This window comes from Poromitra crassiceps, assembly GCF_964638095.1.
Source record: "Poromitra crassiceps genome assembly, chromosome: 2".
Lineage (NCBI taxonomy): Eukaryota > Metazoa > Chordata > Actinopteri > Beryciformes > Melamphaidae > Poromitra > Poromitra crassiceps.
Window position 1 is genome coordinate 79,376,568 of NC_139624.1, and position 13,661 is coordinate 79,390,228.

At 43.2% G+C, this 13,661-nt stretch overlaps 1 protein-coding gene across 1 annotated transcript in view; it reads left to right on the forward strand.

The window, feature by feature from the left end:
- Nucleotides 1-7,861, forward strand: part of ankrd33ba (ankyrin repeat domain 33ba) — a gene marked incomplete at both ends in the record, with an annotated part of 37,866 nt that extends 30,005 nt beyond the window's left edge. Inside the window, 4 exons of the mRNA XM_083632120.1 lie at nt 1,778-1,918; nt 3,568-3,709; nt 5,023-5,221; nt 7,361-7,861. Of these exons, the coding sequence (XP_083488246.1) occupies nt 1,778-1,918; nt 3,568-3,709; nt 5,023-5,221; nt 7,361-7,861 (983 nt within the window). The remainder of the gene's footprint in view (nt 1-1,777; nt 1,919-3,567; nt 3,710-5,022; nt 5,222-7,360) is intronic.
- Nucleotides 7,862-13,661: the final 5,800 nt, after the last annotated feature.

Sequence of the window (13,661 nt, forward strand, 5' to 3'; positions counted from 1 at the left end):
CGTGATCGCCAGAAAACACTTCAAAAGTCATGATAAAAGTGCTGTTAATTTGTGAAAATTATCTTGATGAACACACAGGTCTCAGTTTCATAAACTTCTGTTAAACACAGACTTCGTTTCAGGCATCTAACCAAAATCCCCATACAAAAATCCCATTGAGTTTGAGACGAGGCACCCAGGTGATGCTAACTTCCAGGTTTTAGGACTTTTTCCTGCAGCACTCTCTGGTCTGTTGTGTTGTATCACACCATGAGTTGGAGATGATAATACATGCCTTTGTTTCATCACGTCTGGACTATTGCAATTTCTCTTTTTACTTGTCTCAGCAAAACATCTCTTTACCGCCTCTGGTCCACAATGCTGCAGCCAGATTGTTGACCAGGTCAAGTAGGTCATGTCATATTACTCCTGTCTTGGCCTCCTTGCACTGGCTTCCTGTTAACTTCTGGATCCAGTTCAAGGTTCTGGACCAGAACCTTCTGATGGTTCTGGTGATTACATATAGAGCTCTGCATGGTCAGGTCACTCACATGTCCCCAGCAGGTCACTGAGGTCTGCTGACCAGGGCCTATTGGTTGTCCCCCGCACCAGGCTCAAAACCAAAGGTGACCGAGACTTTGAGTCTGTAGCTTCTAGGTTAGGGAACGCTCTTCCTCAGGATTTGAGAGCTGCGGCCTCTGTAGACAGTTTTAAAAGCAGCTAAAAACGCTTGTTTAGACAGGCGTTTGTTTAGACTTGGGTTGACTGATTTTCTGTAACCCTGACTGTAGTCCCATCTTCTGTATTGTACTGTTACTTGTTTTGCATAGATTTTCTGTATGTATTTTAACCTGTGAAGCAGTTTGTGAGTCTTCTCTGTGAGAAGTGCTATACAAATAAAATGTACTTACTACTTACTTACTCTATCCACATGCATCTGGTTGTCATGCTTGGCATTGCCTGATGCCACCATGTTCCTGGCCACCAGAGGCCAGTAGACTTTTGCTCCTCATCTGTGCTCCTCCCACACTCTCCTGTTCCCCACACCTGTTCGTCATCTCTTACCCTGATCCCTAAGTTCATCCCACCAATCAGTTCACCTAGTTTCTCCCGTCTGTTCCTGCCTCCAAGCTATACTTCATGTGTTTTGTACCTTGTACACCCAAATGTTTGACACCTAATGGTGAAAAATAAGGTACTGAACTTGCTGTCTCTTATTGGCTGGTCTTGTGCCAGGTGATGTCAGTCACCACCTGTTGCAGTGGTACAGTACGTAGACTTGTTCTACCCAGGAGCCACATTGACAAAAGAAAATCTTTGCAAGAGCCACAAACCATTAAAAAAATTCCCTTTCGTCCTTTTATTTGTTTAGATTTTTATGTATTTATTTATTTTAAGTGGGACTTAAAAGAGCCACAACTACCCATAAAGGAGCCGCATGTAGAGCCTCAGGTTGAGTATCACTGCTTTAGGCGGTGACATTACAGGGTACAGAGACCAGCCAATAGCAGTAGGTCAGTACCCTACTTTTCACCATTAGGTGTCAGGCTTCACCAAACATTTAGGTTGGGTGAAGTTACTCTGACAAGTTGCATGAAAAACAGGCATATGCAATTCCATTGATTGCTAAGATTTCCGCATTTGAAGTGATCAATAAGAATGTGCCTCTTGTGCATCCAGAACATGGTTGTTAGTGTGAAGGAGCCTTAAGCATCTCTTTTCCACTGCAGCATTGTGACTGATGACAAACTTACTGTATATGCTGTGAACTTTACTGTCCCTCCTTCTACTCTCCAAGGCCACATAACCATCACCAACTACCTGCTGAACTACTACTCTGGGTTGGACATAGAGAGGAGAAACTGCCATGGCTTCACCGCCCTGATGAAGGCTGCCATGCAGGGCCGGGTGGAGTGTGTGAAATCACTGGTGATGGCAGGTGAGGAAAGTGTGTTTCTGAATGTAAACAAGCATAGAGACACTGCAGAGCGCGTCACAGTTCTGTAAAGAAGCATAGAGACACTACAGAGGGCATCACAGTTCCAAAGCCACGCCCACCATTAGGGAAACCTGGGGCACTAGTTCAAAGGCAAAAGCGGACGTCAGGAGGAAATCTAAATGGATATGGACAGCCTGAGGTTGATCCTGTTTTCAAACAGACAAATTCTGTCCAGGATTATTTCAGCACTCTGCCTCCGACAGAGAGGAGAAGGTACATTGGCGTCCATCAATGTCCAATTTCATTAATGTTACTCCAATAAACCTGGATATAAAATGATCCCACACAGTGGCCTGATGTGAAATACTTTGACATCTTCCAGTAGCGTTACTTAATTTAATGACCAGTCCACGTAAGATAATATATTGCTATTAATTTCCCTTCATATTTAAAAATCTGAAATGCAATATGCTTTTCAGACTAGTTTGACTGACGTGACTGACATTGCTGTTAAAGTGGATTGATTCTAAATTAAAGGTCCCAATTCGTGCAGCTGTAACCTCTTAAAAACGTGTGTCTCTGGTCCATAAAACATGATTCTGGATTAATCTGTCGAAAATATAGCAAACCCGTTTGTTGTGACGGAGTTCTCACTTCCTCATCTGGTCGCTTTCCAAGAACGGCCTGTTTCTATAATATATTCAGAACTAACAGTTCCCATTGGCCGCTGAGGGAGAGCCCGCCCCAGGCTCCCAGCGGCCAATCAGATTAGCGTCTGTGGACCAGCACGCTAGGTTGCGAGTTATCGTTAACTAAACGGTACTACGCTAAAGAGGACATCTCAAAATGCCTAGACTTACCGAATGCACCTCTGCAGTTGCTGGATCACGTACAGTTGGCGTCGCTCCAGCTAGAAGTGTTAATTTTGTGGCTATAGACTAAATGGTGCAGGTAGCTTGTGTGAGAGAGACCCGCGCAGTATGCAGGAGGAAGCTAGTGACGTCCCGATTCCCCCAGATTCCCCTCTGGGCAAACGAAGCGTTTGGGGGTGTGGCTTGGAGGAGACTGCAGAGGGACGCTGGATAGGGACAAATCCAACTGTGGCAGTTCTGAGCGTGTGACCACTCATTACAGGGAGGGCTGACAGCAGTATATATGCATTTACAAGTAAAAACAGCTTTTGCACGGAATGGGACCTTTAACTATCATAATGTTAGATAACAAATCAGTGAGATTTCGCTTTGCTTTTGCACCCTGTAGCCTACTGGCAGTCAATACAGAGCAAAATATCCTGAGACCCATCACACATGAACACAACTCATCTGTTTTATAGAGGAACTGGTAACGGTCATTTTTTTGCACTCATAGGTCTATTACTGGCCTTTCCTGACTGATTTGGTAATTATGGGCATTTATTACTGCATCATGTAATGAGGTATTATGAGGAAGAATACATATATGTAGCTAATTAGCACACTGAGACAAATTCCTAGCAGACTTGGTTGACAGAAACAAACGTTTAAATCTCCAATCTTTTCTTTGATCCTCACTTTATGTACTGTACCTCCTTGACCTTTCCCCCCCACACATTACTCTCTCTCTCTCTCTCTCTCTCTCTCTCTCTCTCTCTCTCTCTCTCCCTCCATCAGGAGCTGATTTGAGTGCGAGGGACTTCGGGCGCTGCCTGACCCCTAGGGAGTGGGCCTTGTTTACAGCCCGTTATGAAACTGCCTGGATGATGTCACGCCTCATGGCCCGGCCCCGCCCCCCCCAGCTCTGTGATACATACAGGTAAAAGCCAACAGCTTGGTCACACAGGCTGCATGATGAAAGTGGCTGTGGAGGACTATGGATCGCTCCCCATACATTCATTTGTCTGCCTGCCATGCGTGATATCTCACACACCGCTGATTGGATTTTGTGATGCACTTCATCACTGCATTGCAGCCTTTTCCAAATCAAACCTTTTTGTTATTGTAATGTGAAAGTTGCATGGCAGCTTTAAACAGTTTGATTCCAGAGGGTACAGGGGTTACAGGAAGAAGCTGATTGGAGACACACAGCAATTTCTCACCTGCTGTCCTGCCACTTTAAGGGCTAATTATGATTGAAGTCGGGCTATTACATTGTTTTTCATTCTTTAATATTCAATCAGAACAGCCTGTATGTCACACGGGGTCACAGTTGGCACAATGTTAGCCCCCCACACCTCTTTGTCATCACATATGTTAATCTGATTAAGGACTCACTGGGGTCTGAAATTAACACCCACCAAGCACAGAAGTGTTTGGTGAGCAGATCTCAGGCTGCAGTCAGTGCCTTGGTACAGCCCTGCTATGTTCTCTTGTCTGAATTCTGATGTTCTCTAAAGAAGCATAACAGGACTTGAAGCCTTTAAATGCTTGGCTGTGTTTATTCAACATGTCTTATTCTATACATGCCTGAATACATGTTACTATGATTATGTAGTTTGAAAACACATTATCGTTTATAGCAGTTGGTAAAAAAAAAGAATCTCACAGCCTGAGTACACAACATAGAATTATACATAATGCCCTGAGCCCCACAGCATAGCATTAAAGCATAACCTGTCAGAACATAACATATACTGTATACAGTATATACTAGGGATGCACCGATATGAACATTTTGGCCGATACGATACCGATAACTGATATTAGCAGCTGTTATGGCCGATATTTACCAATGTCAATATGATCTGTATAAAAACAAGTTCCTATGATATTCAAAGTTTGGATTTGAAAAAGTAATGTCTTTCTTTATTTCCAAAACCTTTGGAAAAGCCCATAGATCATAGAGGTACTGCATTGTTTCTTCTCAATATGAAAATTTTGTCTGATACCAATAATAACCCATATTAACATTGCTGTTATTTTGCTCATTGGACTGATACGGATGTATTACAAATTCACTAACATCGGCCAATTACCATTGATTGCCGATATATCGTGCATCTCAAATATATACTGTGAAATGTTAAACCCTTCAACATCTTAATTTTGGAAACAAAAGAAAAGGATGACATAAACCCTGGAAGCCATCTTTGCAGTAGATGTACGCCCTTCTTGACCTTGCTCCTCCAGTCTAGAGTGGCCCCAGCTGGCGTCCCTGGTGGCTAAAGCCCAGGAGCCGCGCGGCTGTCTGAAGCGCCTGTCGGACACCGTGCGGAGCGCCTTCAACATGGCCAACGTCACCGACCCCGAGGAGGACGGCGTCATCAACCACATGGTGTCCGTGACAACCGCCCTGGGAAGCCCCTTCATCGCTGTGGCATGCCATACGGTGAGACTGGACTTTAACACATTGAGTGCCACAGCGCTTCAGTAAAATTGTCTGGAGCCTGTGCCAGATTCACTTCCATTCAGTTGAAAACAGCTATAGAATTTTTTCTATTAGGGCTATATTGAGAGGGCTGGACTCTAATGAAACATTGAACACTCCTGCTTCTTCCAAAGAAGAAATTTTGTTTCTAGACAGTTCCATTATGAAATGACAGCCTCTGTAAGAAGTGCACTTTCAAGGGTTTTCTGCCGTTTTTTTTTACTTTTCAAGATATAGTGACTTTTATGAATACTTTTTGCACTCTAATTTCGAGCACATTCACTGACTCTGGCTGGTGTTTTCTGATGTGGTGGCGTGGTGTGGTTTCTGTGCAGCCTGCTCCCCCCCCCCCCCCTCCGCCCCCCCCCCCCCTCCCCCCCCCCCCCCCCCTCTCCACCTCTGAGCTGCGGGCTCCTCCCCACACGCACAGAGTCTGACTCCGTTTTTGCCCCGGACGGATCCTAGCGCAACAAGGAAATGCCAAACGCGACTGAACGAAAAGGGCTTGGCCGTTCGGCTTCGGGTGCTGGCTTTCTGGCAGGGAATCGTGTGGAGAAACAGATAGATAGAAGATAGATAGAAGCAAAAGAGCTCAGTTGTGGGCACGGATGCAGCCGAGCCAACTGTCCGCTCCGCTGCAGACAGAGCAATCTATACGGCTCTGGCTGAAGCATGCATCGGTTTCCACTTTGATCACGTCTTTCCCTGCTGTCTCCTGCACAAAGTAAAGGATCTGAGGTGGGTGGCGCAGCTCCCGTGACGATGTTTAAGGTGGCGCCGTGTGATCCCTTGAAGGGATTCATGCTCACTGGCTAGGTACGACCTTAAACAGCAGAATTATGGAATAATATGAATTATGATTTTAGGACGTCCACAGACGTCCTTGGCACTCCTCGTTACATTTTTTTAGGACGTCCAGAGACGTCCTTGGCACTCAATGTGTTAAGGGTTAATATCAGTGTTTTTTACTGTAGAAGGAATCTCCTGCGCTTCAACCCCTCCACAGAGGGAGGTCGGTGCTCTCAGAACAGGACAAAACAATGTAAACAGGTCAATGGGCCACTTCCAAAAGGACTAACCCAATGAGTGAGCTGGAGCACACGAAGTCACTTAAATAAATTTAATAAAGGTACAAAACTGACGTTTCGACGCGCACTGCGTCTTCTTCAGAGTCAAACCTGAAGGTTTGACTCTGAAGAAGACGCAGTGCGCGTCGAAACGTCAGTTTTGTACCTTTATTAAATTTATTTAAGTGACTTCGTGTGCTCCAGCTCACTCATTGGGTTAGTCCTTTTGGAAGTGGCCCATTGACCTGTTTACATCAGTGTTTTTTAGTTTGTATCATTCCTCTAGGTTGGCCCTCTCCTCTACATGATTCCAGCTGGTGTCTGCATACTTGGATATATCAAAGCTCATTTTCCTCCCTTCAGAAGAAGCCATTCATTCTTCTGAAGTGTGAAAAATAATTTCACAAAACATTTGATCATACCACTAGGAGGATTCCCAAATAGCGGTTCCTAGCTAAAAGTTTCCTCTTAAAACCAGTTCACAAAGCTGCTGAGACCAACTTTGACTAAGGAATGGGGAGAAATCTTAAGCTAAGAGAAAGGGTGGGGTTGAAAACAAGAACAAACAACAACAACAACAACAACAACAACAACAACAACAACAACAACAACAACAACAACAACAACAAACAAACAAAAGACAAAAAGAACATTTGCATTTATTATAGGCTATTGGAAAATAAAAAGGATTTAAATTTTTTAAAGCATTACAATTCTGAAAATGATTAAAAACTTGGTATCTATGATGATTGAAGTTGTTTAAAAGATCTAGAAAAACATAACTTCTTATTAGAGGGGGGAATACTCTGCAAGACCAACATTTTTTGATTGCTAAAATTAGGACTGACACGCCCATTCTTTTTCAAGAGTTTTTCCTTACTCAGCGAGTTGGGAGTGGGAGCAACTGTACTTTTAGCCTTAAGATGTTTTGTGAATACGACCCCTAGATAATCCATCACAGTAAACATCAATCCTGAAGTTTGTTTCGTTAAAGTTGATGTTTTAGCATTATTAACTGTGCATACTGTTTCAGGTGTGTCCAGAGAGCCCTCCATGTGTGGGCAAACGCCGCTACGCTGTCCCCGAGATCATCCGCCAGCATCGCGCCAAGGAAATCCGCACCCTCCACCCTGAAAGGATCAACACCTACCGCACACTCTTCCACAACTCCCGGGTCACGCTGGTGACCAAGGGCTTGACGGGCCGCAGGGCCAGCCTGCAGCTCCACAGCCTGGGCTCCTGCAGCAATGCACTGGAGCTGCGGAGAACCAGCCTGCTGCCCATCCACCTGATGATGAGGAGGAGCAGCGTCCGGCCGGGCTTCACCGTCCCCAAGGTGAGGGTGTCCAAGGCCCCGACGCCCACCTACGAACCGGACAAGATCCACAGGAAGAGCAGCGCCAAAGACGGAGGCGCCAACCTGCTGCAGATCCCCAAGTGGCGGTACAAGGAGATGAAAGAGGAGAGGAGGAAAGCAGAGGAGGCCGAGAGGAGGAGGCTGGAGAAGCACCTCGCTGCCGGGAAGAGGAAATAACATCACACCTGGAGGAAGTGATGTCACAGGGCCAAGAACGCAACAAGAGGGAAGCTTGAGGATTCAGGTGTTATATGCTGGACCTGCCATAAACTGGGATATATTTGTCACTACAGTGCTCAGAGTCAGCCTACAATTGCCAGCACTGTTACCTGAAGAAGAACGATGACTATACGTTGCTTTTGCCTACTGGGTTTTGCATCTCTAAATGAATTACCGTACAGTGAATGTTTGGTGGAAGGATGCAGAGTGGCCTCCTTAAAATGACTGCAAAGAGGAGCTGTGACATTTATACAAGACAGTAGGTGATGGTCAGTGTTCATCGTGGGCAATAGATGACCAGGGGATTTGATACTTGAAATGTTTCTAGCTAACTTATTTTTCATATTTATTGCTTTTTAACGGACTCAAAATGACCTTGTCTCTATTTTGTTATGCTTCGGCTGCTCGGTACCAGCAGTATTTTTGTAGTGTGATAGACTGTATTGGACCAGAAAACTGTGGTCCTACTCATCCAGAAGACACTTTAACCCACATTCTTTCAAACTCTAAAAACAGCAGAAATGTTCTTATCTTCCTGCCTCAAAGGGGGGAATGATTTATCAAAGATATGGACTAAAGTCTTTAAAATGTTGCGTTGAGAAAACTATTGGGCATGTGATATTGACTAAGAAAGCTTAAAGCAGCTACGAGCAACTTTTTCGATTGTTATTAAACAGTATAAATTTAATATCAATGCATCACATCTTACCTCTAATAGTCGACGATACCAACGCAGAGTAGTCTCGCTTGAACCCCGAGTGAATCGGCCAGTGTTAGTGTGTCTGTAGCCAGGGCAGATCAGGAATTGAAATGAAACGGTTTGCAGCAGCCACTTCGGCCATAACCACAAAATAACTTCCAAAAAACCTGTTAGAATATAACGAGAGATGTTCCCGCGAGTATGCGTGGCGTTCACATTGTTTATGTTATGTTGCTAGGCAGCGCAAACGGCGTAAAAAGGCAGCTGCGTTTCACTTCCTGGTTTCACTTCCGCGTTTCACTTCCGGGTTACCCGGTCCGGTCGCTCTAGAGAGCCCCCTGTTGGCGCGAGTTTAGACAGACTATAGACTTAATAATCACCTAAGGGAGCAATCTCAGATACACACGGCTTTGGTCTCGTCGACTATTAGAGGTAAGATGTGATGCATTGATATTAAATTTATACTGTTTAATAACAATCGAAAAAGTTGCTCGTAGCTGCTTTAAAATAAGCTTTGTAGTTTGTATAGAATCGAATGGCATTTGATTTGACAGAGCAATTCTTTTTTTCTTTGATGCTATTTGTTTTGCTTTTTGATGACCAACCCATGAATGTATTTTGCATAATATATTTTATATTAGAGATTTTGATGCGTTTGAATGACAAACACTTTATTTTTTATCCAATAAGGACTTTGTGACTTTTGGACTTTTCTAGTCTTAATACTAAAGACTCAAATCTAAACACACTGCTGTGATATAACACTTAAAATTGTACCATGTGGGAAGAAAGCTCTGATTCTCTCACAAATGTTTACATTACAAGTGATTGGAAGTCCATGGTAACACTGGTTATATGAATGATAGACTATCATGTGATGAGCAACAGTAAGAGTAATGAGACTTTGCATTCCATACGGGTACATGGAGTATAATACAGGGTATGGGCATCATCTGAAAGAAATAAAGACTTCTTCAGCCAACACTGTGACTTTGGATGTGTACTGCTGACCCAGATACTGATGCTCTCTTCTTTACCATTATCATGTCCAATGCCCTGGCAGTATTGTGCATGAACATAAAGCAAAGTTAATAAGTAAAACAATTTTTTTTTGCTCTTCTTCATTCCATTTGAAGGCAAAATGTTACCAACTGGATTTCCATAAAACATCTTAGTTATCACTTGGGGCGTATGTTCCGAGCGCTTACAATGGAATAATTAACGTAATATTAATGTGGGCTTTTGAGAAGCCGGGGTGAGCCTCGGTCAATGCCACAGTAAAAACTACACAAGTGCTAATCCCAAACATATGGCACCTCTGATAAAAACACACACACACACACACACACACACCATTATAAAGCAGGAGGTCAGCTCACCCTGTTTTAACATTACAACAGGGAATATAATGGGGTGAGAAATAGCCATGAGGTTTGAAACAGAAACACACAGAGCCAAGGGGGGGGGGGGGGGGGGGTGGAGCAGTCATATAACATTGTCAGGTTTTTTGAGAGCACAAATTTCACGCTCCTAACCCCTCTTGGTGATTTCAGTCTAAGTGCCATCCGAGAGTGCGTGTCTAATATACATGGTGATGAGTTGCTATAGGGATACAAAGGGCACAGCACGGCGCACAGTCAATAATTTCTTCAACATAAACTCCACTGACTTCAGAGTGGCAGTCTGCGTTGACACTGCCAAGGGGAACCACTTTAAACGCGGCAAAGCACGAGCCAACCACACACTTCTAAACGCTACACCTAACAATCTGCAATGTCTGCAATGCAATCATAAGATCAGCAATATCTAGGGTGTGTGCAGTTTGTTCTGCGCTGCATTCTGAGCTGGTCGACCCTGAATAAAGGCTTAACTCCTTTGCAATCAATGTCTCTGCTTTGTCAGTCAATACAGCAGAAACAACCATTCTCAGTGGAACAACACTGTTCTTGCTCAAGGTTTCTTTGCCATTTCTGCGAAGCGGACAAAGTTTTCTTTGGCATGCAGAAGTCTACTTGTTTTTCAGATACATCACACTGAGTATACTTGTGACAGACTATTAAATGCTGGTCAGGAAGGTGTTGTCTGTGCACAATAGGTGGGGTAGGTTTGTGTTTGGGCAGTTATGCTGCCATCTTCTATCCCAAGTCTGCATGCGTGTGGGTGCATGCACGTGTGTTCATGTGTGTAATATGAGAGAGAGAGAGAGGAGGAGGGAGAGAGAGAGAGAGAGAGAGACCTATTAGCCCTGAATGCATCAGATGATATTTAGGTCATGGCTGCATCTGCAACAGCTGCTGGTTTAGAGTGTAACCTGAGATTATAAAGCACCACAGGGCTTGGTCAGCGACCCCACCCCGTCCCGCCTACGTTAATCATTGACCCCCCCGCCCCCACACACACACACACACACTATACTATACTATACTATGACAGCTATTATGTCATCCTCTGATGCTGCAGGTTAGGATTTAGATAGGGTGACCTGATCACAGATTGGGGGAAATTCTTGTCTGGGGGCCCCTGCTGGTTGATTCTAGTACCACATCCCAGTGGAGGAGTGGTATCCAAGAGGTGTATAACACTTAAACGACACTGTTGTAATAACTGTGCACATTAAATTGATCCAAACTTATTTTATGCTGCAATCTAGGACAGATATACCTAACAAGTCTAGCAACATAAATATCCCACTTGAATATAAAAAAAACAAATAAGTTAGGAGCTGGCAGAATAAGAGACATTCCCATTCTTGGTTTGTTATTTGTGCCACAGTATGTAAGCTCAGCTTTCCATTGTCATACAAGAAAATGCATCATGAGCTAATGTCTGAAATACTGTCAACATCTTCTTGGGATCTAGAGTGGTGATAAAGGATCATTTGTGACTTTTATACCATGGAAGCAACTGTTGCATCTCAAAGATCCCTAGTGTCTTCAACAGGGTCTCCACATGACCTCGAACAAAGATTTTAATTGAAATAACGTATTTTTTTACTTTCCCCCCTGCAGCAATTGATGCTAATTTCTGAAAATGTAATAACTTGTCAAAAATCTAATAAATGCACCTTGAAATGTTTTGAAAATGTAATTAAACCTGTCTGCAAAATAAATTGCTGGATAGTGTAACAGAATCACATTATTACACGACTTCATAAAGCTGAGTGCAATACAGAGTAATAATGCTAATAGAGTAATAATGTAAAACTTGTAAGAATATACATCATTATTACATCATCAGTTAAAGTAATAATGGCCGATTAAGATTTTATGACATTTTAGAATTTAGGACATCTTCTTATTACTATTTATTATTACACCATGATTGTGGACTCTTGGAAGATTAGCCAATGCTAAGAGAGATCCAAATTACATTATCAAGTAGTTATTAGATTATCATTCACGTTATCCGCCACCTTATCCTATTTTCTATTAATTGTATATTATGTGCAAGTAAATATAAATAAAAATCACACCATGTAGATGTGATTTAGTACTGCGCAGCTGTATACTGTAGGCTACTGTAAAGTGAAGCCGATGAGCAAAATAGCAATACAATTCATTCTTATTTTTTCATTCTTGTACTAAATGAAATAACAGTGAAATTGATTTGAGGGCTTTTTTGAATGCACTCACACTCACACACACACACACACACACACACACACACACACACACACACACACACACACACACACACACACACACACACACACACACACACACACACACACACACACACACACACACACACACACACACACACACACACACACACACACACACACACACACACACACACACACAAATGACCAAGACCAAGAAAATTTTTGATTCATGAAAAAGTATGCAGCAGTTGGCTGGTTACATTCACTTTCTACCAATTATATGATATATAAAAAAATGATCTCATTGCTCAAGGTATGAATACCACAGATATCATTTTCATTAGATATAATTTTCAATCAAGTATAAAGTAGGTCCCACTTAATGAATTCCATTTTTTGAAAAGCTGAGAACTGGAAGTGGTGATGGCCTCACAGATAGAGAGCGGTGCAGCAAGCAGCTCTCTTCCACAACACAGGAGCGCTGAGAAGAGAAAAGTTTCTACTGAGCATTTCAAACAGCCACCCAGCGGAGGATAGGTACACTTTCACTCAATGCTGCCAAAATTTAGTTCAAGAAGTTAGGAGTGGCACGCACAGTGCAGTGCAATGCACAGTGCACCCTGTAGAAACAGGGTGTATTGAAGAAGAAAACAGGAAAGGGGTTTGGATTTGACACTCTTGAAGCCAGTAGGCCTACATGTACTACAGTAGGCCTATGTCAACGTTTTAGCCCCATGCCCAGCCAGCTGCCTTATCAGATATGGCCATGAGCAAATAATAAAGGATAACTTAAATGACCCAAGTGCGTTCTCCTCTCTGTCCCTGTGTTGACTGGCTAAACCACCGCATGCAGCCGGTCACCCAAATGAGCAGTCTCAACTAGCTGATGCTGGTTTGAAGGTTCCTGAGCACCACAGGCCAACGGCTGCTGCTGTCTACCTAAACACTGCAGGGCAGGAGGCAGTGAAGTAACCTGCCGCCATGCTGAAGCTTTTCCAGCTTTTTTTTGTAGTAAGGTTTGGTAGTTTCAGTTTAGGGTGTGTGTGTGTTACTGTTTATTTACTTTCAGTTTTAGTTTTAGTATTTCTGAGGGATATTTTCAAAGGTAATACTACTATAAGTTGAGAATAAGTATTTTGTATGTTTGCAACAGGTATTGTATTGTGTAACAATGAATCACAATCATTTTAACAATATGAATTCAAAGCCACTCTGCAGTACAATGACTGGCGTCAGTCCCAGTTAGCGTCATGTGCTACCCACTGATGACTTGCCATGGGCTGGTGGCCTGGTAAAATCTCATCCCCGCCCCAACGTCATAAAGCGATTGAGAGGAGAATAAATCTCGAGCCAATTTACGTTGTTCATATAATATACGTTGTTCGTATATTAATAGTCATGTAACCAGGGATTCCAGAGGAGAGCAATATTCTATTCATTTCTTAGAAGTGGCT